Source organism: Carassius gibelio, chromosome B17 (genome assembly GCF_023724105.1).
Source record: "Carassius gibelio isolate Cgi1373 ecotype wild population from Czech Republic chromosome B17, carGib1.2-hapl.c, whole genome shotgun sequence".
NCBI lineage: Eukaryota > Metazoa > Chordata > Actinopteri > Cypriniformes > Cyprinidae > Carassius > Carassius gibelio.
Genome location: NC_068412.1, coordinates 16,671,451 through 16,698,770, shown reverse-complemented (window position 1 = coordinate 16,698,770; position 27,320 = coordinate 16,671,451). Strand labels below are relative to the sequence as shown.

At 41.5% G+C, this 27,320-nt stretch overlaps 1 protein-coding gene across 4 annotated transcripts in view; it reads left to right on the top strand.

The window, feature by feature from the left end:
- Window positions 1–27,320, top strand: part of grid1a (glutamate receptor, ionotropic, delta 1a) — a 223,726-nt gene that overhangs the window by 157,819 nt on the left and 38,587 nt on the right. For all 4 annotated transcript variants that reach the window (XM_052581350.1, XM_052581349.1, XM_052581351.1 and 1 more), the window contains one exon: window positions 21,731–21,784. In XM_052581350.1, the coding sequence (XP_052437310.1) occupies window positions 21,731–21,784 (54 nt within the window). The remainder of the gene's footprint in view (window positions 1–21,730; window positions 21,785–27,320) is intronic.

The following is a 27,320-nucleotide window of genomic DNA, read 5'->3' as shown; positions in this document are numbered from 1 at the left end:
CTTCTTTTTATAACAGTCTGCAAACATCTGGGGACTGAGGAGACAAGTTGCTCAAGTTTATGAATAGGAATGTTTTCCCATTCTTGTCTAATACAGGCTTCTAGTTGCTCACATGTCTTAGGTCTTCTTTGTCACATCTTCCTCTTTATGATGCACAAAATGTTTTCTATGGGTGAAAGATCTGGACTGCAGGCTGGCCATTTCAGTACCCGGATCCTTCATCTACGCAGCCATGATGTTGCAACTGATGCAGTATGTGGTCTGGCATTGTCATGTTGGAAAATGCAATGTCTTCCCTGAAAGAGACGACATCTGGATGAGAGCATGTGTTGTTCTAGAACTTGGATGTACCTTTCATCACTGATGGTGCCTTTCCAGATGTGTAAGCTGGCCGTGCCACACACACTCATGCAACCCCATACCATCAGAGATGCAGGCTTCTGAACTGAGCGCTGATGATAACTTGGGTTGTCCTTGTCCTCTTTAGTCCGGATGACACGTCGTACCAGTTTTTCCAAAAAGAACTTAAAATTTTGATTCGTCTGACCACAGAACAGTTTTCCACTTTGCCACAGTCCATTTGACAGTTTTTTTTTTTTTTTTTTCGATTGCTAAATGACAGTGAGCACAACTGGAGTCACGTGCAAAACTCTAACTACAGTCTGCACAGCAGCAGTTCATGTGGACCAAACTCTAGTTAGTTTTTCATTGCTTGAACACAGTTTTCAAAACTCTACACACTTATCCCATGACTTTAACCACAACCTGCTCAACACTGTGGATTTACAGCACTTTGTTCAAATGCTAACACACTGCTGTCAAAACTGTGAAGCACACATTCAAAACAGAAGAGATTTCAAACACTGCTGATTGCAATTTCAGGATTAGCCCTGAAAATTATTTGTTCGAATTACAGTAGCTATGTACTTTTAGTTTCTACCTTTTTTTTTTTCTCATTACTGTAATTCCGTAAATTACTGTATTACAGACTATTGAAGCAAACTGCTAATTTTCATTTACTTTAAAGAATTATGTTCTAAAAATGTAAAGAAATCATGTGAAAGAATGTCACTCTTTTCTTTGAAGAAATATGACATTGTATGAAGTCACTGAAATTGTTCAAACTGTAAAGATGAAAAGCTTGTATTTTCTGTATTGGTGTTTGATGCTAGTGTTTTTCCTCTCATTGTGTTCTGAGTGACAGTGTGTGTTATCTCAGTGAGGTTTGTGTGTAGTGTTTGGCTGCACTGAGCCTGTTTTGAGCCATGTGTTAAGAGTCGTGTTGCTTGGAATGAGTTTTGCAAGTCATTTGAACTGTTTAGCTCAGGTGACTGTTGGTAGTGCAGACTGTAGTTAGAGTTTTGCTCCAGATGTGCTCACTGTCGTTTAGCAATCGAAAAAAACTGTAAATGAGCCTTGGCCCAGAGAAAATGCCTGTGCTTCCGGATCATGTTTGTATATGTATATTGTATATTGTATCTTCTCTTCCGGGTTTGTTGTGAGCATGTTCACGACGCTGCATTGACGCTGATGACGTATGCCGCTGCTGACGTTGTAATCTTTGTTATTGGGCGCACCAGAAAACACGTCAGCTGCGTCATACGTCAACAGTCACAGCAGTCGCACTCACAACAGACCCGGAAGAGAAGACAATGCTGAATAAAATCATAATTTTTGTTATTTTTGGACCAAAATGTACTTTCAATGCTTCAACAAATTCAACTGACCCTCTGATGTCACATGGACTACTTTGATGATGTTTTTTTACCTTTCGAACCATGGACAGTATACCGAACATAAATTTTCAATGGAGGGACAGAAAGCTCTCAGACTAAATCTAAAATATTTTAAACTGTGTTCCGAAGATGAACGGAGGTATCACGGGTTTGGAACGACATGAGGGTGAGTCATTAATGACATAATCTTCATTTTTGGGTGAACTAACACTTTAATTATTCAAATTGCTAATTTAGCTACATCTTAAAATCCCTATAGGGGTTATATATACTGGGCCAGCACCAGTTTTTCAAATGACTTCATGACTACGGATGTTAAAGCCACAGGCCTGTAGTCATTTAGTCCTGTAATTCTGGGTTTCTTTGGGATGGGGATGATGGTGGAGCGTTTGAAGCATGAAGGGATTTCGCACATCCGTGTGAAGATGGGTGAGCTGTGTAAAGTCCCTTAAAGATGCTGCATGTAACGCATGTGCTTTATAAGTAACTGTAATTAAATTACTTAAAAATGAGCAGAAATACCTTACTTTACTTTTTCAATGGATAAATAATTTGATCACAGAAACGCATTACACCCAACACTGCCTGGGAGTGAGAATAATTTGTTGTTGTATTATAGTGTAACAGCTCTGTACAGGTCAGTTCTCCCTGTAGAATCATATGACAGATTCCAACACAAGGGCGTTTAATAGAGAAAGAAAACGAGTGAATGTTCCATTCTCATTCTTTGTGAAATATCCACAATGACAGATCCTCTCTCTCTTATTCTTTCTCCTTCTCTCTCCCTCTATTCAAAGACATGTAATTGCATCATTTTTCAGGACTTTGGCCCTGTCTGGGAGGTGGATTCGCCTCATTCATCATACTAATGGAGGCAGGAGTGATTGGAAAATACAGGCTTTGATCATGGTGTCGTCTTCTTTTTCCCATCACTCTCCAGCATGCATGTATGTAAACACAGATAATCAACTTCATCCAGCATTGATGGGTGTCATTTACAATGTACAATGCTAACGGCTGAGCCTTTAAGGTTGTTTAGTAACTTCCCATTTAGATGACACCTTCCATCTGAAATGATTTACAGTAATTGAAGGGACTAAGTGGTAATCTCTTAGGGAAAGCAGTCTCAGTAGGTCTCTAGTCTCAGGGTACTTCTTAATACTGAACCGGTTAAAGTAGCTGTTAGGAGTGCTGTGAGATTGAAAAACAATACAAATTGCAAAAAAATCTGATATTTTATATATATATATATATTTAAATGTGTTTTTTTATGTTCTGTAAATTTAGCCATTCTTTAAAATATATTTTCAATCTAAATATCTTTTTTTATATTACCCAAAATAATATAAAAATTGTTGTAAATATTTTATTTTAAGATAATGAATGCATTTTCTTGTGTATTTTAGCCATTGAATTCATGTGGGGTTTTTTTTTTGGGGGGGGGGGGGGAGGGGTTCGTTAAGCTGCACAACATACAGTACAGCATATATTTCAAGTGTATCTTTTCTCTTAAGAAAATATGTTGTCTGTGTGGAGTATATAGACCAATAAAGACCAAGTCCTTTAAGTGTTCTTTTTAATAAGGCTAAAATGAGTCAGTTTTATTTAAAAGGCATCTTAAAAGCTCAAATTACTATTCTGAAACATAATGTAGGCTCAGGCTGTGGTTTTATAGGGTATTTATTGATTGAGAAACAGGTGATTTAATTAGTTTTCACAGCAGCCATACACTCAGAATCATTGGAGCTTATTATCAATTCTTCCTACTTAGGGAATGTGCAGGTCACACTGTTCACACTTGCATTTATTGTTATAGTAACACCCGTTGTACCCCGTTTTGTTCCCAACTGATATTGGATTTGATTTAGCCAAAGGTGCGGTTATGTGTACAGTATGTGAAAAAGAGAGAGAGTTGTTTTGGATGGTACTGCAGTTAGTGGAGACTTTTTAAACCCCTACTTTCAAAGAAAATCAACCTCTCAAACACATTAGAACATGTCATCCTATATAATCAAGTCATATCCATGAGAGAGTTAATGGGCAAGTGTTGTGTTTCATTCCTCAAATTTAGCTTTAAGCATGCTATTGTATATCAATCATAAATGTGTCACAGTCATAAACGAATACTTAAATGTCCTTTAATTTTGTAAAAAAAAAAAAAAACCTTGAAACTTTCATGTGGGCAAACCACAAAATAACATTGAATAACATTGAAAGTCAAATCAGAAATGTTTCAAAGTAGTCTTTTAAAGACTAAATGAGAGATCTGATATTTACAGAACTGAAAGCTTGACATTCAGTGTGCATTTCTAACTGATGTGTTGCATTTGCATTAATATGTATGCATGAATATGTATCCCACCCACTGGGAGAATTTTGGCTCTCTTTGTCAGAGTGTATTGCAATTACAGTAATAAAGAGCTTTCTTTATTCACCACGACAGCTGGATCCAATTTTTCTAACCACAAATTGGTCAGTCAAGAGTATCTATTTAAGCAATTTTTAAAACTACTGTTTTTATTTTTTTTATTCTCTTTTCAGAAGTCTGTTATTACCTCCAAACCAAGGAGATAAGAGAGAGCCAGTGAAATTATACAGAGAACTATCCTCGCCTCTACAAATTAGCTTTACGCACCCACTGTCTATTGAGATTTTGCAGTGGCATTCAGAGGTGTAGAGTTCACACTCTACTTTGTACATTTTATTGTCTTATTCAGAACTAACAGCCAATAATAAAGTTTCTGGGTGAGCAAAGATCAGTTTAGAAAAATTGTGAAGTAAATACTCTTCTCTGCGTTATTTTACTGTTGGGAAAACATGGTTTTACAACTTCGGACTGATCCAATATTGCTCACTATGAGTATTAAGCGATTTTTAAGCGATTTTAAGTAAAATAAATTCTAATTAAAATTTCATTAGAAATTGCCAGGGTCCTTGTTCCCTGAGGAGACGAAAGAAAATTCATTTTCTTAGGCTTTACAATAGGTATAAATACAACTATTGCAACCTATTGCAACATAGAAGTTCTGTGTTCCACTATTTGAACTTTCTTAGTGCTGTTCATGTTAAAGCAAGGATTGGAATGGTTCTGATAGAAATAAAAAAAGAGTGAATACGTATAATCAACCATGCTTATTCTGATATTTTTCTTTTCTTTTTAATAATCCGAAATCCGTGATCTACACAGGGTGTTTATGTGTCATTTTGAGCAGGCAGTCAATGGGGCCATCTTAAAGGGCCCCTTACCGTAATGAGGTAGAACATTATGGATAAATTTGCCTATATAGAACTGTTTTTAAATTGCATATAATCCCCAAGAAGCTTCATATTGTCACGGTTTTACGCTGCCTGAAGGAATACGGAGTCGAGGATAAACGGAATACGGCTTTTAATATATCCAACACAGGGGATATCCAACATGGAGCACAGAGGTAGACACACGTAAGTAGCAAGTGGTCACAAGTGAGCACAAGTGAGAAGACCCGACAAAACAGAACTGCAGGGACACGGCTTATGAACAACAGATAATTGGGGAAACACAGGTGGATGGAATCATTAAATTAACAGGGACATGGAACACATGAGGAAGATAATGGACACACCTGGGAACTAATCAAACACGGAAAGACAGAAACTGGGTCACGGGCAAAAACACATTAAATGAGTCCAGGTGTGTGACAGTACTCCCCCCTCCCGGTAGGTGCGTCCTCGCACCGTAGAAACAACAGGGGGAGGCGTAGGTGGGAACTTGGGAGGAGGTTCCGGTGGAGGACGGACTTCCAGGAGGGGGCCAGCAGACAGGGACCACAGAAGGAGGAGCCAGGGAGGAGACAGGAGCAGGAGGAGCCAGATGGTCCACCAGAGACCAGCCAGGACGGAGATCCAAGGTGGGGTCGACGGCGGGAGGAGCCATGGTGAAGGAAGGGTCGACGACACCAGGGGGCCGACAGGCGGAGACTGCACCGGTGGGTGAGGAGCCCAAGATGGAGCAGCACAGCCGCAGAGCCAGGGTGACGTCGAGGATCCGGAGGGCCTAGGTGGAGCTGAAGGCTCAGGCGACCAAGGCAGAGGCGGGGTCCTGGCAGACCGCTGTGGAGCCGGAGTGACCGAGGATGGAGGTGGAACTGGAGGGAAGGAGGAGCCTGACAGAGCCGGAGGGATGGAGTGACGAGGTGGAACCAGAGGAGTGGAGTCCCGAGGCGGCGGATGGTCGACGACTGACCAAGGTGGAGCCGGAGGGACGAGGGAGCCCGGTGGAGCAGGTGGGATGACAGGCCACGGTGGAGACGAGGGAGCTAAGAGCCAAGGCGGAGCCGCTGGGTCGAAGGACCGAGGAGGAGTCCAGGGCTCGGAGGCTGGAGGCGGAGACAGGGCCTTAACACGCCAAGGCGGAGCTGGAGACTGGCAGTCCAGCGGCGAACCACTGCGCCCCGATGGCGCGGACTGAGGGTGAGCTGGGGGACTGACTGGCACCAGCAGGGATGGCGAGGAACTGGCTGGTCTAGGAGGAGGAGAGAGGAGAAGGATGGGAGGAAGGACAGGAGGATCAGGACTGGATGGAACCAGCGAAGGAGTAGAGGGACCAGCAGGTTTGGGAGGAGGCGGGAGAGGGAGGCTGGGAGGGAATACAGGAGACACAGAAGATTCAGAGCTGGGCGGAACCAGCGGAGAAACAGAAGATTCAGGGCTGGGCGGAACCAGCGGAGAAACAGAAAATTCAGGGCTGGGCGGAACCAGCGGAGAAACAGAAGATTCAGAGCTGGGCGGAACCAGCGGAGAAACAGAAGATTCAGAGCTGGGCGGAACCAGCGGAGAAACAGAAAATTCAGAGCTGGGCGGAACCAGCGGAGAAACAGAAAATTCAGGGCTGGGCGGAACCAGCGGAGATACAGGAAACTCAGGGCTGGGCGGAACCAGCGGAGAAACAGAAAACTCAGGGCTGGGCGGAACCAGCGGAGAAACAGAAAACTCAGGGCTGGGCGGAACCAGCGGAGAAACAGAAAACTCAGGGCTGGGCGGAACCAGCGGAGAAAGAGAAAACTCAGGGCTGGGCGGAACCAGCGGAAATGGAGCAGAGGAAATGACTGGAGGAGGTAGGAGTGGGAGACTGAGAGGGTATACAGGGGAATCAGGGCTGGACGGAACCAGCGGGGAAACAGGAAAATTAGGGATTACCTCCATAGACCAGTCCATCAGATCCAGAACTTGCTCCATATGATCTTCAGAGACTGCATACAGCTCACCCTCAGTCGCAGGAGTGTGGGCAGGGCTTTCCTCCACGCCCTCGATCTCCACGAGGACTCCCACGATGCACGGTGTTGCCGGCTCACACACCTGGTCAGTCGCGCTTTCGAGATCCTGTTCCCTGTCAATGGATTGCTCGGGCTCTGCGGCTGCGGTGGGCTCTGGCTCCGTGTGGCGTGATGGTGGCTGGCTGGTCTCTGGGTCGGGAGTGGGGCTGGTGAGGTCCTCTATGGGGCAGATGGTGAGAGATGACCCATTTCTCGCCAGAGTCCACTCCACAAATGCGGCGAAATCCTCTCGAGGACCATCTTCGGACGACAACGCTCTGCATTTGGAGTTCAGGCTGGTGTTGTAGAAGGTGCAGAGCGCGCCGTCCGGGTAGCTGGTGGCATTAGCTAATAGGAAAAACTGTCTGGTATGGTCCTCGAGAGAACGTCCTTCCTGCTTCAGCAGGAGGATGAGGAATTCGGGACGATAGAGGGGATCCATAGACACTAAGAAAAGAAAAGACTGTGAAAAAACAAAAGCAAAACGGAGGGAAGAACACGCAGTTTTCTATTTTCTCTTTTGAGGTCGGGTCTTCTGTCACGGTTTTACGCTGCCTGAAGGAATACGGAGTCGAGGATAAACGGAATACGGCTTTTAATATATCCAACACAGGGGATATCCAACATGGAGCACAGAGGTAGACACACGTAAGTAGCAAGTGAGCACAAGTGAGAAGACCCGACAAAACAGAACAGCAGGGACACGGCTTATGAACAACAGATAATTGGGGAAACACAGGTGGATGGAATCATTAAATTAACAGGGACATGGAACACATGAGGAAGATAATGGACACACCTGGGAACTAATCAAACACGGAAAGACAGAAACTGGGTCACGGGCAAAAACACATTAAATGAGTCCAGGTGTGTGACACATATATATATATATATATATATATATATATATATATATATATATATATATATATATATATATATATATATATTGCATGTTTATAAAGAGACACAATTACAAGCAGCAGCAGATCACATACAAATGTTGATTCCCATGCAGAGCGGACAGAAGATAAGACACATGCTGATTGTCATGACAGCTGCAGTTTGTCAGTGTAAACAACTTTTCAAACGGTACAACTCCTACTTTATTTCCCCCTAAAAGGTGTATCCAGTATTAGTATATGTATTTTTTTATAGTTTAATGTAATATGGTTTAATGATTTTCAAGTGAATGCTCGAAATACATTATTTGGTATTACTTCACAATAATTAACTAACACGTTAATACACCTAAAGCTAAACACCTATGATTGGCCATTGTGCTTTAGAAATCAACAAACATGTCTGTGATTGGCTACACTGCTCACCTCTGCGAAAATGCATTGTAAAATCATTTGACGCTTTCCAAAGCAGAAGGGCAGGTACACTGGATTGTTTGCCAAATCTATTTTGTTATGCTATTATTACAAAGAAAACAGATCCTAGACCAGGGTTTTTGGGCAGCGTTTCCATTTAAAATCAGTCATAAGCAACAGTAGGTTGCCTGAGTTGTATGAGTAAGACTATAATATTCGCTGAACTCAAGTCCCACTTTCCCCCTTGGTCCGAAGGGAGGACATAAGAATGTCCGTGGGGGGGCCAGGCAAGTATGTTGCGTTGAGTGAAATAATATAATTTACACCACATTAAAGACTTTATAAATGAAATAAAATATATACAAACTACCCAGCACCTATGTAAAAATAAAAAAAAATAACTCAATAAAATGACCAAAGACTAAATGACAGCATTTGTTCCTTTTTTTGCCCCTGAGACTATAAGGATATTTTTAGTTCTCTCCCATAAGATTTTGTCTCGCTCTGGTGCCATAGGCTATTTTTTTCCGATCCCCTCCACACACAGCGCTTCAGTCCTCACCTTCTTGCATTTGTCACAGCGGGCAAAGGAAGCTGCTTTCCCTTGCTGCCTCCCACAAATGAAAAAAACATTGAGAATATCCATCCCGGCACCTGTAAAACATTTCTTTTTGTTGCTCAATAGATATATAACACAAATAACGTTCTGTACCTTAAAAACATGAAATACATTTGAGTAACTTCTATTTTATCTTTAGATATTTGCATTTTGCAGCACTCACTTCTTTATCCCACTTCTCAAACACATCAATATCTTCTCTCCCACATCCAAACTCAGCAATTCAAAACTATGCTGCATCAGATCCTGCTGGATAGTTTTCTGCATTTATAGGTATGTGTATCGTAGACACTAGCATGGTAATTTGAGGGTAGGCACAGAATCAGTTGTTTTAATTATACTGATCTTCACATAAACTACACACACTCCCTCTAAATGTTAAGTGCTGTCTCACCTTTCTTAAAGTTTGACAGCTGGTGACCTCTTAAGCGGAAACGCCTCCATCTGTGTGAGGGTGAGGGTTTAATTTACAGTTATTTATGTACATTATCAGGTGTTCCTTTTTGTTGCTTGAGTGCTGCTGTAATATAGGCTGTTTTATGAAACACTTTCCCTTGAGTATCCAACAGCTGCGAACTGACTGATGTCTGAGTAATCATTCTGCCTTTATTGCCTGGTCATGTACACTAGTGATTTGTGTTTTCTGAATTGATCAAAACACCAACTCATATGTTTATATGCAATTCGCTCAGCTCTGGCTGACAGACAGAGATAGGGCTTGAGAGTTGAATTGAGAGCCTGAGGTTTTTATGCTGTATCTGTCAGCAGCTCAGACTCATGCTTGCAAAACAACAGTCTTTTTGTGTCTGTTTTCTCCCTGTAAGTCTTTGCAGCCTTGAAAAGGGATTTGGTCTTGAACCATGTAAAAATCACCTTTCTATAATCAACCTTTGAATGAGAAGAATGCTTTGTTTTTATGTATGCCAGATTCATGGGTGTAATTAGAGTCTGACCTAGCTTGAGTACCCAGTATCTTATATGTATGTTCATGCATGCAAATCCTGATATCCAGAGGCAAAAAAAGTAGCCAAACATGTCAACACATGACAAGGTAATTCATAAATAAAGGATAAGATTTCCTCACTGTTCCCTGAGGATGTCTGTTTTTCTTTGTGAAGCATTGAATACATTGATCTCACATTCTTTATTCATGTGATAGATTAATAGAAAGCCCTATTTAATTCTCATTTTCAGTCACATAAATACCTGTTGTTTCCTTGAGCAGAGCAGCCTCTGTCTACAGCCTTCCATCTTAAATTAAACACTCTCTGGGAGAAAAGGCTGGATCAGTTACCATAGCAACAGGCTATCTGACTTAACAAGGTCCAGCTTAGAATTAGACAGAGCTGAAACATAATTGTACCATAAGATAGAAGGGCAGAGTAGGAATGAGTCAGAGTGATAAAGTTAAATGTGAAAGTATTTAAAAATAATTTGCTTATTTTCTGATATTTTCATTTAAAACTTACTCCAAAAAGTCCTTCTTCCAGATGAGATTATTCTAATAATGTGTAGTAAAAAAGTTAACATTACCATGAAAAAGTTTGGACTTTTGGTAAGATTTCCCTTTTGCTCCCCAAGGCTGCATTTCTTTAATCAAAAATACAGTACAAACAGCAATATTGTGAAATATTACTATTTAAAATAACTTTTTTTTTTCTGGTTTTATATATATAAAATGTAATTTATACCTGTGATGAGAAAAAAGCCAAAATATTGGAATTTATTTTGGCTTTAGTACAGTGTAAAAAGGAAAGAAAATGGCTCTAGAGATTGTACCGTAAATATAAATATGAAAATAGTATATCTCTGCAGAAAGGTCCTTAAAGCAATAGTCCTTAAAGCAATAGTTTACCCAGAAATGAAAAGTCTGTCATTTACCCTTATTTTGTTCCAAACCTGTATGACTTTCCTCTGTGTAACATGAAATAAGATAAGGTACTTTTTTTTTTTCTTCTTTTTTTCTTTTATTCTTTCTTTCTTTTTTTTTTTTTTTTTTCTTTTTTTTTTTTGATGGACAAAAACAGTAAAAGGGTTATTCAAAATATCTTCTATTGTGTTCCACCAGTGAATTGTGCGGATTTTGCACATCCCTAAGGGAGAATTGATTTCCAAAATGAGTTGTCCTGTAGTTTTTCTATAATGGTCAAGAGTTTATGCATGACTCATTTGCAGCAGATCCCTGTCTGTTTTGCTGTTGTTTATGCTGTTGCGGATTGACAGCAATCAGTAGGTGTTTGATTCAAGAGTCTGAACTCAATCCTGGACCATCAAAGACATCCCGCTCTCCCACAAATCTCAGTGTCAGGGAATCAATTCTCATTGGCTTTCAGCTGATTGTTTGTTGCATGTATTGATGGGTAGACAGAGAGAGCGGCATAGACAGATGGAGAGAAAGAGAGAGAGAGCATAGAGGAGATCATTCAAACTGTTAAGACTGTGTGACAGGCTTAAAACAGTACAGAACAGAATAATGGGGGAGGGTAGATCCCAAAGGTATAACGGTGAGATGCCCAGACGGACTGTTTATAACCTAGTTAGTGCTTTACGACTGCGCCCATATCAATTCACTTGATCAAACCATTAAACAGTCTTTCTTTATGACGTCCATTCCCACATTTCAAGGATAACAGGGCTGTTTCCATCTCTCTCATCCCTCCTCCCATCTCTCCTCCACCTGCTTAAACAGCTCTTGACAATGCTGCAAGGGTGGTGGTATCATATCTCTGCAGATTTCCATTTATTTGTTTTCTCTGGCAGTGATATTTCATGCGATGACACAGGGTAACCGCTTGCAGTTCCTCCTTTCATTGACTTTTCCTTCCCCGAGGAATAAAAACCACATTATTCAAATGTTTGTTTTTAATGGAGCACCCCGTAGTCATTAAAAAGGGAAGCAAATTAGACAATGTTCTTATTTTAATTCTATTGTGTACATTTAGAGTATCTTCATGTTTTGTTTATTGCCTGGCTTAATTTAAAAGTGAAACTTTGGCTGTTAGCATGGAAAGCAATTTACTTGGGTCTGTCAGTAATGGAAAAGCCTAGCTACCCTTTCTCTGCGTTTGTCTCCTAGGATTATTGGTGGTTTGCCAGTGAACTTTGCTATTGTCAGAACGCTGTCATGCGCATGAAATGTGTGTGGATACATAAACAAACCCACGGGGTTGTATGTGTGAGCAGGCGACACGGGAAGTGGCTCTTATTCAGGTGTTTTTGACAAACCTAACCAATATTGACACCCGTGCTGTTTTGCTTTGTTTGTTAGCATGCAACTCTTGAGGCAAACATGACCAGTGCAAGCATTCCTCCTGGCCGAAAATTGGCAAATGCGCTTTTTGTGAGTAGCGCTTATTGATTTTATTTCAGTTGTGTGATCTTTGTCAGGCATTATTCTGAAGACAAATGTTTCTGAGTCATGGGGGAATTTATGTTAATCCATTCACCTTGCACTCACAGCAATAAAGAAGACGGGTTTGTACCTGTGTTCATTTCTCTCCAACCTCCTCGTTCTGCCCATCAGAACTCACTATAGCCCCCTGTTGACCAATCACTGACTGTCTATCTGAAAAAATTCTTCATCCATATTATTACTATCTTATATATAATTTGGCATCCCTGGATTATATTTTTGTCAGGCCATAAGAATTCTTTTGAGAGGCAGCATATTTCAAGCGAAGCATCTTTCTCCAGTGTAAGGATTTTGACCCTGAGTGAATGTAAGTTTAGACATCAAACTTTTATAAGACCTATTCCTCCTCAAATTGACCGTGAGATTTTCCCGTCTGGAAAACCGAGGATTTTTTATTTTCTTGATGCCTTTTTGAATCTACAACTGAAAAAGTGAGAACTGATCTTAGCACTGCATCTTTCAAGGGCACGGCCTTTTTCGCAAGCGGTTTAATTTTGAACTTCAACAAATTCATTATGAAAAAGCAGAGGGAAAATGTTGCTGGTGCAACTGACATGTTCAGGATCATGTTTGTCCTTATCAGCGTTGTTCAAGGCAAAGAAAAACAAAAGTGAAATCAATGCAGAACTGAAACAGACAGTTTTTTTTTCCTTCTCAGAAACAGGCAGGTTATGTGATGAGGCGAATCAGGAAAGAAACACTGCAGATAGCAGACTGGATTTAATTTCAGAGTGTACACCCACTTCAGCCAATGGATTTATTCCTTTATGCTTCTTTTGCCAGTGAGAATTGAATTATGGAGATGTTTTGAAATGTTTTGTTATTGCCATCTGAGAGTGATATATATTTACGTGCTTCCACTCACCAAGAACATTTTTTTTTTCCTTCCCCACAAGTCTTTATTTGTGCACTGCACACACATCCATATTTTTATGTACAGCTCAAATCCCAGCTCAGATCTCATAAGCCTTTGATTTGGCATCTTTTCCCACCTTTGCAGTGGGCACGCATTATTGAGGCAAACAGGTACAGAGGGCAGGCCGTAGCAGACCTGGGAGTGCATGTAATGTTAATGAAAACAACTGTGCAAAGTTTATAGAAAGATATACATTTGAGGAATAACAGAATTGGCCATGATAATCTTTTTTTTTTTTTTTTTTGCATTTAAGTATTTGGAAGATTCATAGATGCATTTGATCAGTCCTGGGGATCAAAACCATGGCCTTGGGAACACTATGCTAGCTGAGCTCCATGAATTGTTAAATTATAATGGGGCACAGAAAAGGCTAGATGTTTTTCTTTATCAAGGCAAAGCATCGATCTGCTAGCATTTCTTAACATTTTATAAGGACTCATGAATGATGCATGTGTGATGAAATGATAAAAAAGAAAACGAATGGGGTTTTTACAGAAAATCACTGCTTAGAAAGTGCCGCTGCTTGTCTTGTTCAAGGTTCACCACAGCTGGAGACAGGACATTGCAATCAGTGCTCAAAAGCTGTAAGAAATGCAACAGCTTTCAACCAACAATTTCACTTATATATGCCCAGATAATGGTCGTGATTTCCGGAAGTCTCTATTACCAAAAAGCAAGAATTTATGAGCTATTAAATGCTGTAGACTGTCCTGTTGATTTTAGTTTGAAGACAACACCACAAATTGACCAAGAGAGACTGTTAGGTAGAATAGTTCAGTAATAATTTTGGAACAGATCGATATTATTAATTTTAATGACCCCTTATGTAATTGCATTCTTATGCATCTAGAGTTATTGATAAATTCCAGATTTTGAATAGCTGATAGTTTCTAAATTTTTTATAAAATTAAATGCAAAGACTTAAAATAAAGAACAACTGTATTGTTTTTGTAAATTGTATCATTAACAGTATATGTGAAATATCTTCAGCAATCATATACACTTCAATGCATTTCTAGAACTGTGTAAAGTGTTTTAATGGAATCAGCATGAAATGGCAAAGCAGACTGGAGCTAGAAGGTGAACTGTCAGTCCATTAAATAAAACTAAAATTCAGACATTTAAAACATTTAAACTGTTAATGAAGTTAAATTGGGATGCAATTTACACTTTCCTTATTGCGGTAATCTACCAAAAGCAAATGAAACAGCAGTTTTCACCAGCTCAGCTTCAAAACAGTCTTGCTGTAATGAAAAAATATAAATTGACAGTCAAATAACATAATCATTTGTTCTCATTATCAACACAGCAGAGTAGTCTAGTACACTTGCAGTTATTTAGTCTTGATTGCTGTTCCTTAAGTAATGCTGTCTCTAATTTTGTAAAACAGTAATGCTATTTTTATGTCTACATGTTGCCTAATAAAGCTATATAAAAAAGATGTATTATCCAAAAGCCTCACATTTTCTATTAATTTACCACTGGAGTTGAATCATGTGTTACTGTATATTCTCTCTTTGATTCCTGGTATAAAGTGATGGGGGTGAAGAAAGCGATCCCAGTTTCTGCTTAATAACGTCACAGTTTTTAGAGTGGAAAAGATGTCACAGTATAAAAAAGGCATACAAATTCTTTGAAGGTTGAGATATAGAATGAAGGGATCAAAAGCTGTCTTCTTCATGAGTTTCAGTTGAATAAGTCAGTGAGGATCACTTTTCTTCCTCGTCGTTGTGGAACAGGATTGCAGTCATGGAAACTCCTGTTGTTCTGATCTATTGCATGCAAGAGAGAAAGAGTTGCAATATAGCAAACAGCAGAAAGCAAAGGAATTTGGTTATTACTTTGGGGATTACCCTGTACTACCAACATATATAAATTCATGATATGATGTTATGGTCTGGGTTTGACTGGTTGCACAACATGAAGCATAGATTGAAAAGCAAGGGGTTTTTATTTTTTATTTTACTTTATTTATTTTTACAGATGCTTCAATGCACTTAAAGTGCAAGACTGATTCACTCCCTTGCACGGAATCACATGTGATGCATGTGCTGTGCTGCGCATCTGAGTGCAATTCAGTAGAAGGACTCGGATCAATATATATATATTTTTCATGGTGATGTAAACAACCACCAACACACTCTCTATTGTTTGAAGCATGCATGCAAGCGGTGTTCCAACCTCCAGTTGCTTGTTAATCTTTTCCAGCATCCGATGTTTACTTTGAAATGCAACTTGAGCAGGAAAATTTGTTTCCCTTTCGAAGGGAACTTCGACAATACGTCAACGACGCTATGGGGAACGCCTCAGGTGTGACAGGTGTCTGAAATCAAATATCAACTCACAGCAATCATGCTGACCGGCGACAGCTGTGAATCATCAGCTTGAATGATGAGCGTGCGACCTGGATATAAAAAGGGGCGCCTTGAAACCATGACAATATCCTTTTCGTCTTCAGGGACTGTTTTGTCTGATTTAAACGTCTGCTTACAGCGAAGAAATGAAACGCACATCTAAGGCAAGTCCTAAAAGTTTTGTGAAATGTGCTGACCCGTGCCCAAGATATTTGTCGCCGGGTGACACTCACGAGATGTGTGTGTTCTGTTTGGGTGAAGAGCACGCACAGGATGCTCTTGAGGGATCATCCTGTGCAAATTGTGAGCAGTTTCCTATGAAAACGCTCCGGTCTCGTCGGGCTCTCTTCTCGAGGGAAGAGAGTTCAGCGTCTGGTCCTCGCGGATCGGGTCCCGCTCGTGCCGAGGCAGAGCGGCGACGCGCTTCATGGGGCTCCCAGATGGAGCTCGCTGACAGTCTCGAGAGGGGCGTTAACCTCTCGGACGCGTCATCGGCTGACGAGAGTGAGCTGCAGGTGGATGACGGAGACTTTTCTCCTACTTATACTGCAGCGAGTGCTCTTCAGGCCGGGCAAGAGATGGCTGAGGAGGATGATTTAGATCCTCAACCTCGTCAGCCATCCTGCCCCGTGTACGCAGAGCTGGTGGAAGTTATGGAGCGCGCCACTGACAAACTTCAGTTGCCATGGCGGCGCGCTCAGGGAGAGATCGTTCGCGGTCGTTTGGATGATCGGTTTCTCCCTGAACATAGACCACCAGCTCAGCAGAGCCTTCCATTCCTTCCTGATCTCCATTCAGAGATCGAGAGGGCATGGAAGAAACCGTACTCTGCCCGTATTCATCGACATCAGCGGGGCAATTTCGCTGATGTTGAGGGGATCGGTGAGTACGGTTATGTGTCGATGCCGCCCGTTGAAGAGACGTTTGCGAACTATCTCGTTTCTGGGCGGGTGTCGACACTAAAAGCTCCGACTCTGCCATCCAAGCCCCTTAAAGCCACGGCTCGCTTGAATGGCAGAGCGTACACGGCGGCAGGTCAGGCTGGTGCTGCCCTTCATACCATGGCAGTGCTCCAAGCCTACCAAGCTGACCTGCTGCAGGATCTTGACCAGGGGGCAGGGCTGTCCCCTGAGGCAGTCGCTGAGTTGCGCCGGACCACAGATTTGTCCCTCCGGGCCACTAAACAGACTGCTGCCGCGATCGGCCGATCGATGGCGGCGATGGTGGCCACAGAGAGGCATCTGTGGCTCAACTTGGCTGATATCGGGGAGAAAGAAAAATCCCTTCTCCTTGATTCACCAGTTTCGCCTGCTAAACTTTTTGGCACCTCCGTTGAGGCGGTGGTTGGAAAGTTTAGGGAGGCGAAGGCGCGCTCAGCTGCATTTAAGACCTGCATACCTCTGAGATCCGGGCCCCAGCCCAGGCAGGCGGGAGGACCTGGTCCGTCTTGGTCTGAGGACCGTAGGCAGGACCAGAGGTCTAGTGTCACCTCTCGTGCCCCCCCTCCATGGAGGAGTAGGACACAGAGGAGGCAGGCCTCCCACAAAAAGAGGGACTTAAGGGATGTCATTCAGCACAAGCGCTGCAACGCTCAGCGGAAATAGGGTTTGATCTCCCTGGAGGGCCTTTTCTACCAGCCCTCTCCCTCTTCTTGACACCCCAGGCGTTTACGTTACACCAGCCCTGGGGATGGGCCTTATGATGAGAACTATGTTCTGATGGCCCACCGTAGCAACTGGTTGATGTGAGCGCCTCTTTTAGGCATGTAAAAGTGGTCGACCCCAGATTCATTGAGAACTCTCTGGCGAGTCTTCACTCCACACGCCGCAGGTGAACGTTTGGTTTGTAAAATTCTGTGTGTATAACTAACACTGATTGTATTTCTCTACAGACCCTGTTCCCTGTATAGACCTAGGGGGTCATTCTTAGAGGAGCAATTAAAGTACGGACTTTAGGGCCCTGAAGCCTCCCCCAGTTGGTGGCTAGAACGAATTAGGAGGAAGCTCAAAGAAGATTTGGCTTCTGTGCTGAGTATGTGATGGCCTTCCTGTCATAACATTTTATATGCGTGGTGGGCCACCGCTCATTTCTGAGTTTAGAAAAAAAACTTTTTTGCTTTAGGTTTAGACTGACGCTGGCGCTTCAGATAGATCTTCAGATAGATGTCCTGCCTATCGGTTTGTGACATTGGTATCCTGAGTACTCGCTCCCCTGAGCTCTGTTGGGTTTCAGTAGGTTGAGTGTTTTCACGGCCCCTCAATCAAGTAGGCTGTGGCTCCTCCGAGCCCTCAGGTAGATCTATGCTTGTAGGTCGGCCCTTATCCGGGCCGCCTCTGTAGCTGGCCTAGGCTATGCTAGGGATGTTGGAGGCGTGTTGCTAAGTATAGCTGCCACATTCATTATGTGTTGGGCTTCCTCCCCTTGATTTCAGCCTCCTCCCTTAAATGGGAGTTGTTGGCCAAGGCCCGCCCCTTTCTCTGCATTCAGGGGTGATAGAGTAATGCAGGGTGGTAGCTGAGGTAGGATCAGTCTGGCAGGGTTAGGCCATCTTTCGCTCTGCGAAGTGAGAGTTTGTCAGACCATGCCGAACAGAGATGTTTTGGGCCTCTAGAGCTGGCTCCACTCAGCCCGTTGAGCTAATCGCTCGACCGATGGGTTGAAGTGGGTTGGCTTGCAATTTAGCCCCCCCGCTCCCCTAGGCTGGGCGCAGAACAAATCCCTGTCACCCTTTGGAGCCACTTGCAGGCCTGCTCCCTGTCTAACATTGCAGGGGCATATGGTTGTTACTCCCCCGCTGACTCAGGGTAGTTTTGAGTAGTCCATTCTCAGCTCTGTATGTATCTACCTCACACCACGATGGCTCCGGTTGAGCAGGGAGTTCTAAACTACATTTCATTCCGGTTTTTGAACTCCGCTCCCTTTGAAGCCAGAGCATTGCCATGGGCTGACGCCTATGCATTTAGTAGGTAGGCCCCTAATGGGGCCTCCACTAGGCAGAATGGCGTATGTTGTACTCCCCTGCTATAAGGGTATTGCTATTTGCTGAGTACACTGCCTCTGGCAATGTGATTAGGTACCAGGATGCTGTAGCAACAGATTTCTGCCACGAAGGCTGCACAGTTGGGTAGTAGGCCCCAGCAGGCCTCCTTGACGGAATAGCCCCCAATAGGGCTCCTAGGCCAGCTCACCTTCGGTGGTTGGCCCTGGTAGTTCGGGCAGAAGGCTCACTGCTGATTAGTAGGCCTTAACAGGCCTCCTCTGAGGTGGGTCGCAACATTGTGGAACGTACACTTGGACAAAACTATAGGAAAAGTTTTTAATAGTGTGGTTCCAGCAGTGTTCAGTAAAGTAGCAGAATAGACTCGCTATCAGCTAGCAGGCTCGACCAGGCCTCCCTGTTAGGCGAGTCCCCAGCAGCAGTTACATCCAGCTGATTAGACTGTTTCAGGTAGTAGGCCTCTTCAGGCCTCCCTGAAGGTGGGCTCCCACATTTTGTGGTGGTCAGGTAGTAGGCTTTACTAGGCCTCCCTGAGGGTTTAATCCCACATACTGTGGTTACTAGGTGGCAGGCCCCACAGGCCTCCCTGGAGTTGAATTCCCGCTTCTTTGAACTGTCAGGTAGTAGGCCTCATAAGGCCTCCCTGAAGGCAAAGCCCCAAAGACAGTCAACTGGACTGCCAGTCTGGCTCACTATCAGCTATGGTTTTCAGGTAGTAGGCCTCTTCAGGCCTCCCTGAAAGTAAGCTTTCCTGCACTGTGTTTATCAGGTAGTAGGCCTCACTAGGCCTCCCTGAAGTTGAGCTCCCACATACTGTGGTTGTCAGGTAGTAGGCCTCACCAGGCCTCCCTGGAATTGAGTTCCAAATGACTTTCAGTTTCCACTTAAGGTGGTTATCTGGTAACAGGTAGTAGGCCTCTCTAGGCCTCTCTGTAGGTGAACTCCCACATATTGTGGTTATCAGATAGCAGGCTTCACCAGGCCTCTCTGAAGGTGAGCTCCCACATACTGTGAGCTCCCACATACTGTGGTTGTCAGGTAGTAGGCTTCTCCAGGTCTCCCTGGGAGTAGTTTCACGGTGATGCTGGGTTTCGTAAGCTAGTGGCCACTTACTTTCAGTTTAGCAGTCCTTATCAGGCAGCTACCGGAGGTGAGTTTGAGCCCTGGCTCGGCTCAAGTTTTTATTCTCTGCTACGGGTTCCCTCCTGGAACCTTTTTATCCTGCTACAGCCTGGTTGCCTACCAGGTAGATCTTATGCTCCCCTCACTGAGGGTCAATGTGAGTATGTGGTCTCCTGAGTCTGGTCAGTCGGTCGTAGGCCTCTCATGAGGCCTCCCAGTTAGATCAGTCCTTAGGCCCTCACGGGCCTCCTCAGTGTTTTTTGAAACACAAACACTGGGTAGATCCGTGGATCGAGTAGAGAAACTCCCCTCGCTGGCAAGGGTTGTAAAGCACTATGCTGAGTCATACTCTCCAGGATATCCCGTCTCTGAGATCCGGGCCGAGTGGTTCACTGCCTGCTCCGCAGTTCCTCGGGCTGGATGCCTTCCTAAAGGCAAGTGTCCAGAGGCTCTGTCTTCGGACAGACAGGAAGTGGCCAGTCTGTAGTGTCTTATGTAGTGACACCAGGCCAGGCCTGCCTGGTGGCATTTCAGGTGGCATTCCCCTGAATAGTGACTGGCTGGGGTTCCCTCGGGTTCCCTAGCCACATTCCCTAGAAGGGACCCCTTCTAAGAAGTTGAAGTTGTGGTCCTAGGCCCTTGAGCAGGCCCAGGTAGACCTTTCACTAAACTATGTTTATGGAGGTTTTCTGTGGTATCATATAGCTTGGGCTATGACCGTAGGGAGTGCTGTCACTGACAGCCCTGTGTGACCTGAGGGTGAGTGGTTCTAGCGTTCATTGAATTGCTGGTTCTGACAGTTGTCACTGCCATTGGGCATGCACTCCCTTTAGCATGGCGGCGTGGGTATTTCGTTCCCCATAGCGTCGTTGACGTATTGTCGAAGTTCCCTTCGAAAGGGAACGTCTCAGGTTACAAATGTAACCTTGGTTCCCTGAGAACAGGGAACGAGACAATACGTCTCCCAGCCATGCCTCAGGGTCTGCCTGCCAAACAGTCCCTTCAGACGAAAGGATATTGTCATGGTTTCAAGGCGCCCCTTTTTATATCCAGGTCGCACGCTCATCATTCAAGCTGATGATTCACAGCTGTCGCCGGTCAGCATGATTGCTGTGAGTTGATATTTGATTTCAGACACCTGTCACACCTGAGGCGTTCCCCATAGCGTCGTTGACGTATTGTCTCGTTCCCTGTTCTCAGGGAACCAAGGTTACATTTGTAACCTGAGACGTTTTTTGTGCGTTTCATCTGTCTGTGTCTGACATAGAAATACACTCCCACTATCTCCTTCTGTATAGAATGCACCTATATTGAACCTGGACCGGATGTTTGATAAGGAATGTTTTTGATCAGTCTCCTGCAATGTGGTCTTATCGCTTCATTACTGCCTGCGGTTAGTCCAATATCTACTCCCTAAACATGAAAGCGGGTCTATTCCTCTGCAGGTGTTCCTATCTCACATAATTTAGATGTTCCACTGTCAAGATTCACAACCAGATATCAACAATTGCTATTCCATTTCATTGACAGGTTGTGATTTAATTGCATTTCTACCCACAACCACTGCATTTCTTAGGAATTCTGTACTATGTATTGTCCCTGTAACCGAAAGGGATAGTTCACCCAAAAAGAAAACATTTGTCATAATTTACTATTTGTGCTGCACTCTGTTCTCTATTTTGGTATCAGCAAAGATGCAAGTGTTACTCTGACAGATGCAAAGATATCATTTACATTGCTACAGGAAGCAGAAATTCTAATTTCATAAGTACACTAAATGTCTTCTGAAAAGTTGAAAATCAACTTTTAATGTTTCTTTGTTTCACAAAAGTATTTTTTTAAAGAGTGTCCTTGGCTCTTGGTGCGCCATGAATGAGCTTATAATATTTGTATGCAGATCAAGAAAAGATTGTTTATTTTCATCACAGTAATTTTCTGCATTCTTTTGTCTTTCCGTTTTCTGCAGGCAGTGGAAACGAATCTAGCATCCAAAGATAGTCACTGGGTGTACGCTAATGAGGTAAGCATACATTCATAATACGTTTCAGAAAGGAGGGATCGACTTTGAAGCTGTTGGCAGTAAGATCCTGAAAACAGCCCAAATTCAGTCTGCTGTCCTCATATCTAATTTCAGTTTACAGTATTTGATATGTGGCAAATCTCTCATTCAGTATTTAATATGTTGTCACCATGCAAGAGCAAAGCTGACAGTGGATTATTGCACTGTCATGACTCTGAGCCACTGTTTTGCTCTCCTTATCCCTCGCTCTCCCTCACTCTGTTGACTGAGGACTGGGTGAGGAAGCAAGACCTAATGAGAGTCTGGCCCTACAAGAACAAATGAGAGCTGAGCACAGCAAGTCTAGCCCAATATAGACTGAGTACAGTACTCAGTAAGAAAGAGAGCATGGCTGTGGGCTGAATGGCATAAAAATTCTAATTCTGTTTGATGTTTTGACACCAAGAGACCAAAAATGCATCAGACAATGTCTTTTTATGCACAGAGAGAGAGAGAGAGAGAGAGAGGACTTTGCTTTTACTTTGCTTCTCTGGGACTACCTGACAATATGACAAAGTCATACTTGAGTTTCAAATCTTACAGCACACTCCAAGCTACAAAAACACTTTGTCTATCTCTCTATCGCTCTATCCATCTATACTACATGGCCAAACAAATATGATTTCAAAACCATTCACATGGAAAAGAGGCATCCCTCACCTTACCTATATATGAGCTTTCACTCTTCTGGAAAGGTTTTTGATCCCATTTGGACACATTTAAAAAAGCCAATGCCAAAAAAATGGCAAAAAGATATGAGTATCAGAGGTGCTCTCTTTAATATACTGAAAGTGGTGGGGACTAGTAATGTTAAAAAGGACAAAAATACACACAATGAAAGTAGTCCAAAGGACTATCTTCTGAACCCATATGATAGCTTGGTGTACAAAACCAGTCGTCTAGTCGTGATTCAGTAAGAATATTACTTGGAAAATACAGTATTAAAAAAATACTTTCACTGTATGAAAAAAAAAAACCTTAGATATTCTGCTAAGCATCTCCTTTTGTGTTCCACTGGAGCAAAAAAGTCATACAGGATTGGAATGGCATTAAGGTGACCAAATTATGTTTAATTTTTGAAAAATGGCTGCAGGCATGTGTGTATGTCTATAAAGACTGCATTAATTGTATGCACTTGCTTGAAACAGGTATATCAAAACCTGCTATTCCGCAGGGGATGCCCACATCAGGCCATGTAGTGCATCTCTCTCTCTCTCTCTCTCTCTCTCTCTCTCTCTCTCTCTCTCTTTTCTCTCTTCTAATTTGACCCTATATCATGCTGACTAAACTTGCTTCAGGCATAGATATTAAGTTATATGATCTGCCCACTTATTCCATAAAAAGGATCCAAAACATGTTGTCATGCTCCACTTTAATCAGTACACTCTTTTCAAGATTAAAATATATATATATATATATACACTTTTCAAATGAGTGCACTTCTCATACTTTTGATTCTGATGATATACAGCATGTGCACTCTTAGTTACTAGAAGTGAAAATGTAAATGTAATAATGTATTTCAATTATATAGGCTCTTTACTGTAGTGGTTTTGTTTTTAAATATGCGTCTCTAATTCTAATCCTGTTTTCAGCTCTCCTCATTTCATATTTGCTCATTTGCATAGTCAGGTTTCAGTGTGATCAAATTAAAGCACAGTCACATTCAACCTAGAAATGTTAAAAGAGAGAAACTCGTATGCATTACCTCGAGGCTGGAAAGGTTTAAATGTTCACTGAATCACATTGCTGTGATGCTTCTGTTTATCTATTCTTCTGAACTGAAGCCGATTTGCATGTGTCTCAACACACAGCCAACATGAAGGTCACTACAACACCTATGAACACAAATTAAGCCTCTGCAGTTTTCATCCATCAAGGTCATGGCATTAAATCTGTTTTCCCTGTAATGTCATTTCATTAAGCGCAAGTTCCTTTACAGATGTATCTTCAGTTATTTTCAGGGTTTCTGACCATTAATTGATGTCAGAATATTCTCTTACTTTCAAAAGCGCTTGAAGTTTAATTAAATGACAGATTTCATGCAGCACGTTCAGGGATTCAAACATCTGCGGTGATTTAATTAGAGACAGTGACATCAGAAGTCCTGACTCTGCTTAATATCACCTTGATCATTTGATCAGTAAAATGTTTTATGGTCATGAATAAATGAATAATTAATACCTTCACAAGGGACATGTATAAGAGATCATTTATATGGTGTGCTAGTCTGTTTTGATTTAATGTGTTTGGAGGTTGCTTATGAACTCCCAGCATTCCACACTGTGAGTCATCTCAGCACAGGGATCTCTGCAAATTCTCCTGCTACCTTTTTTTATTTTGTCCAAACGCCAGCAGTTAGACTGCTGCCAAGATTATAGAAAGATATTGTGTATGATCAAAGTCATTGAATTACCTGAATGTTCTCCATTTATAAAGGTCAGTGAGTCAAAAGCTAATTTATATGTCCCGCATTGTTTCTTAGAAAATAGAGAAACTGTTTAGGCCTGTTGTAATTATTAAATATTAATTACATTTCTAATTAGTTTTTTTGTTTTTCAGCAAAGATATATTAAATTGATCAAAGATGATAGTAAAGATACTTACAGTTTTTAAAAAGATTCTTGTTGTGACCAGTATTATATCTAAAAATTTTATAATATGGTTAAAGTGAAAGTGACTCAAAAATAAAATGTCTGCTCCCTTTTTTACAATGAAAGTAAATGAAGGCCAAGGGTTATCAAGTTTGCTCACTAAAAGATACGCAGCATACAAGCATTATCCATATTACTCTTATGTATCTAATATTCTAAACCCATATAATAGCTTGTTATGAGAAATAATGCAGGCTGTCATTCACTGGAAATATTGCTTTAATAACATTGCGTGAATGTCTTGGTCACTGTTCACTTGCATTGTACTGAAAAAGGCAAGCCACAGAGTCATACCAGTTTCTAAAGACATGAGAGTGTGTAAAGGAGAACCTATTTAATTTTTTTAAGGCAAGGCAAAGCAGGAAAGTTTATTTATATAAAACATTTCATACACAATGGTAATTCAAAGTACAGTGCAATCAGTTCGGACGTAGCACAGTGCTCATTCCAGAAATGCACAGCTAAACAGATGAGTTTTGAGTCTGGATTTAAATGTTTTAGCACATCTGATCTCTTCTGGAAGCTGGTTCCAGCTGCAGGCGGCATTCAGTAATAGCTAAAAGTGAACTGCCCTTGTTTTGTGTAAACCCTTGGTGTTTCTAAACGACTCAATCCTAATGATCTGAGTGGTCTGTTATGTTTATGTTCATTGAGTATATCTGTGATGTATTTAGGTACTAGGCCATTGAGTGATTTATAAACAAGTAAAAGTACTTTAAAATCAATCCTAAATATAACTGGAAGCCAGTGTAAAGACCGGAGGACTGGTATGATATTCTCAGATTTTCCTGTTTTAGTTAGAATTCTGGCAGCAGCGTTCTGGATGAGCATCATGACTATTAAAACTAAAGTTGTCTCTAGAATCACACAACTTGTTTTTTAGTTGTTTTACCCATAGAGAGAAGGTATGAATTCACCTTGAGATCTTCATCTTTGGTTCTTTCTCGTTATTTGACTTAGTGGGAGCATATACAGTTTAAACAAAAGTGGTGCAAGAATTGGGCCCTGTGGGACTCCACATGTCATGGATGTCCACTTAGATTTATGATGTCCTATACTGACATAATAACCTCTCCCTTCTTAGTATGATCTGCACCATTTGAGTACCAAATGCCCAACCTAGTTTTCCAATTTCTCTAGAAGTATATCGTGATCAACAGTGTCAAATGCAGTACTAAGATATAGTAGTACTAGTACTGATATTTTGCCAGAATCAGAATTAAAGTGATTATTTATTATCTTAGAGCACTGTCTCTGTGCTGTGGTCGAAAACCAGATTCAATACTGTCCAGGAATTCATTTGAGTTTAGATAGTTGTAATCTTGCATATGAAAGGAAGATCTGATATTGGTCAATAGTTGCTCAATATGCTGTTATCAAGATTTCTGTTTCCTTTAGGGGCTTAACAACTGCAGTTTTTTAAAATTAAATTCATGCATTTAGCAGACGCTTTTATCCAAAGCGACTTACAGTGCATTCAGGCTAAAATTTTTACCTATCATGTGTTCCCGGGGAATTGAACCCCCAGCCTTGCGCTTGATAGCACAATGCTCTTCCCAGAATGAAGTGAAGCTTATTTTTGTGAAGTAATATTTTTATGATTAATAATTTGCTTAGATTAAAATATGTGTAGAGCCTAAAAGTATTTAAACTGTCTGAAAAAAGGTGCATGAAGGTGAAGCAACATGTTTAAATTTAACATCATTCCAGAGATTTCACTATTTTATAGATTTTTAAACTAGACATTCATTGTACCTCTGATATAAGTTCCTTAAATAATTTTTCAGTTTGCAGCTGATTAAATATTGCCGATATTTAGAAGTGTTTTGACTGTTATGCACAATATTCTCGAAGGGTCCTATCCATCACTGCTGTCATTATTTTTCCACCAGTACGTGTACAGTACGTCACATTCCCGGACATAATTGGGAGAGGTTTAGTTCTTAACTCCATGAGGTTTATAACTATTCCTTTTGTGTGTACTCAAAGAATACATTAACTAAACTATATGCTTTACATCTTAAACAAACAGGCCTTTATTTCCTCAGTTTTGTTTCTTAAAGTAAGACTGAAGCCCTTTTGATCGATATTTTTTGATGCTGATATTGACATCTACTTTGACATGCAAGAAATTAGCTTTTTCGTGGATTTTAGCATTTGCTTATTTGTTTCCCCCGCTTGGCTGTGTTTTCTTGAATTTTGTTTCTGTATTAACACTGATATATGATTTATGTGTTGCTTTTGATTGTAATATTTTCATTTACACTCACATACTGCATTTTTTTCTTTGACAGCAAAAATCATGCTATTACAAAATCACCAAATTTATTGCCAGCCCATTTTAATTTTCATGTTCTGCATCTCCAAGCAATTAATCATATGCTTTTGCATGATTTTTCTGTGTTCAGAATTGTTTGAAGGTCTGATAGTGTCTGATCCACAGTCGTTTAGTGTTTGTCTAGTGTCATTTACTTCCAGCAAGTGTATGATACCTAGTGTTTTCGAATCATGTAGTGTGTCCACATAGTCTATTACAGTCTTAACATGGCTAAATATTGATGTGTAATAAAATATTGCCACTCAAAAACCCTCCTTGTTACTGATTTTACAATTGTTTATAAGGGCTGTCAACACATCTGTAAAACTTTATAATAACATTCAGTTGTAAGTCAATTGTAAGTGATTAGTTAATGATGAACTAATCATTTACAAAAAAAAAAAAAAATCATAAGCAATTAATAACTGATGCTAACAATTTGTGTGTTTTGTCAATTCATTTACAAGTCATTTAGGTCTGACTTTAAATTGAGTGGCCCTAATACCTATGCATGTACATATTATAA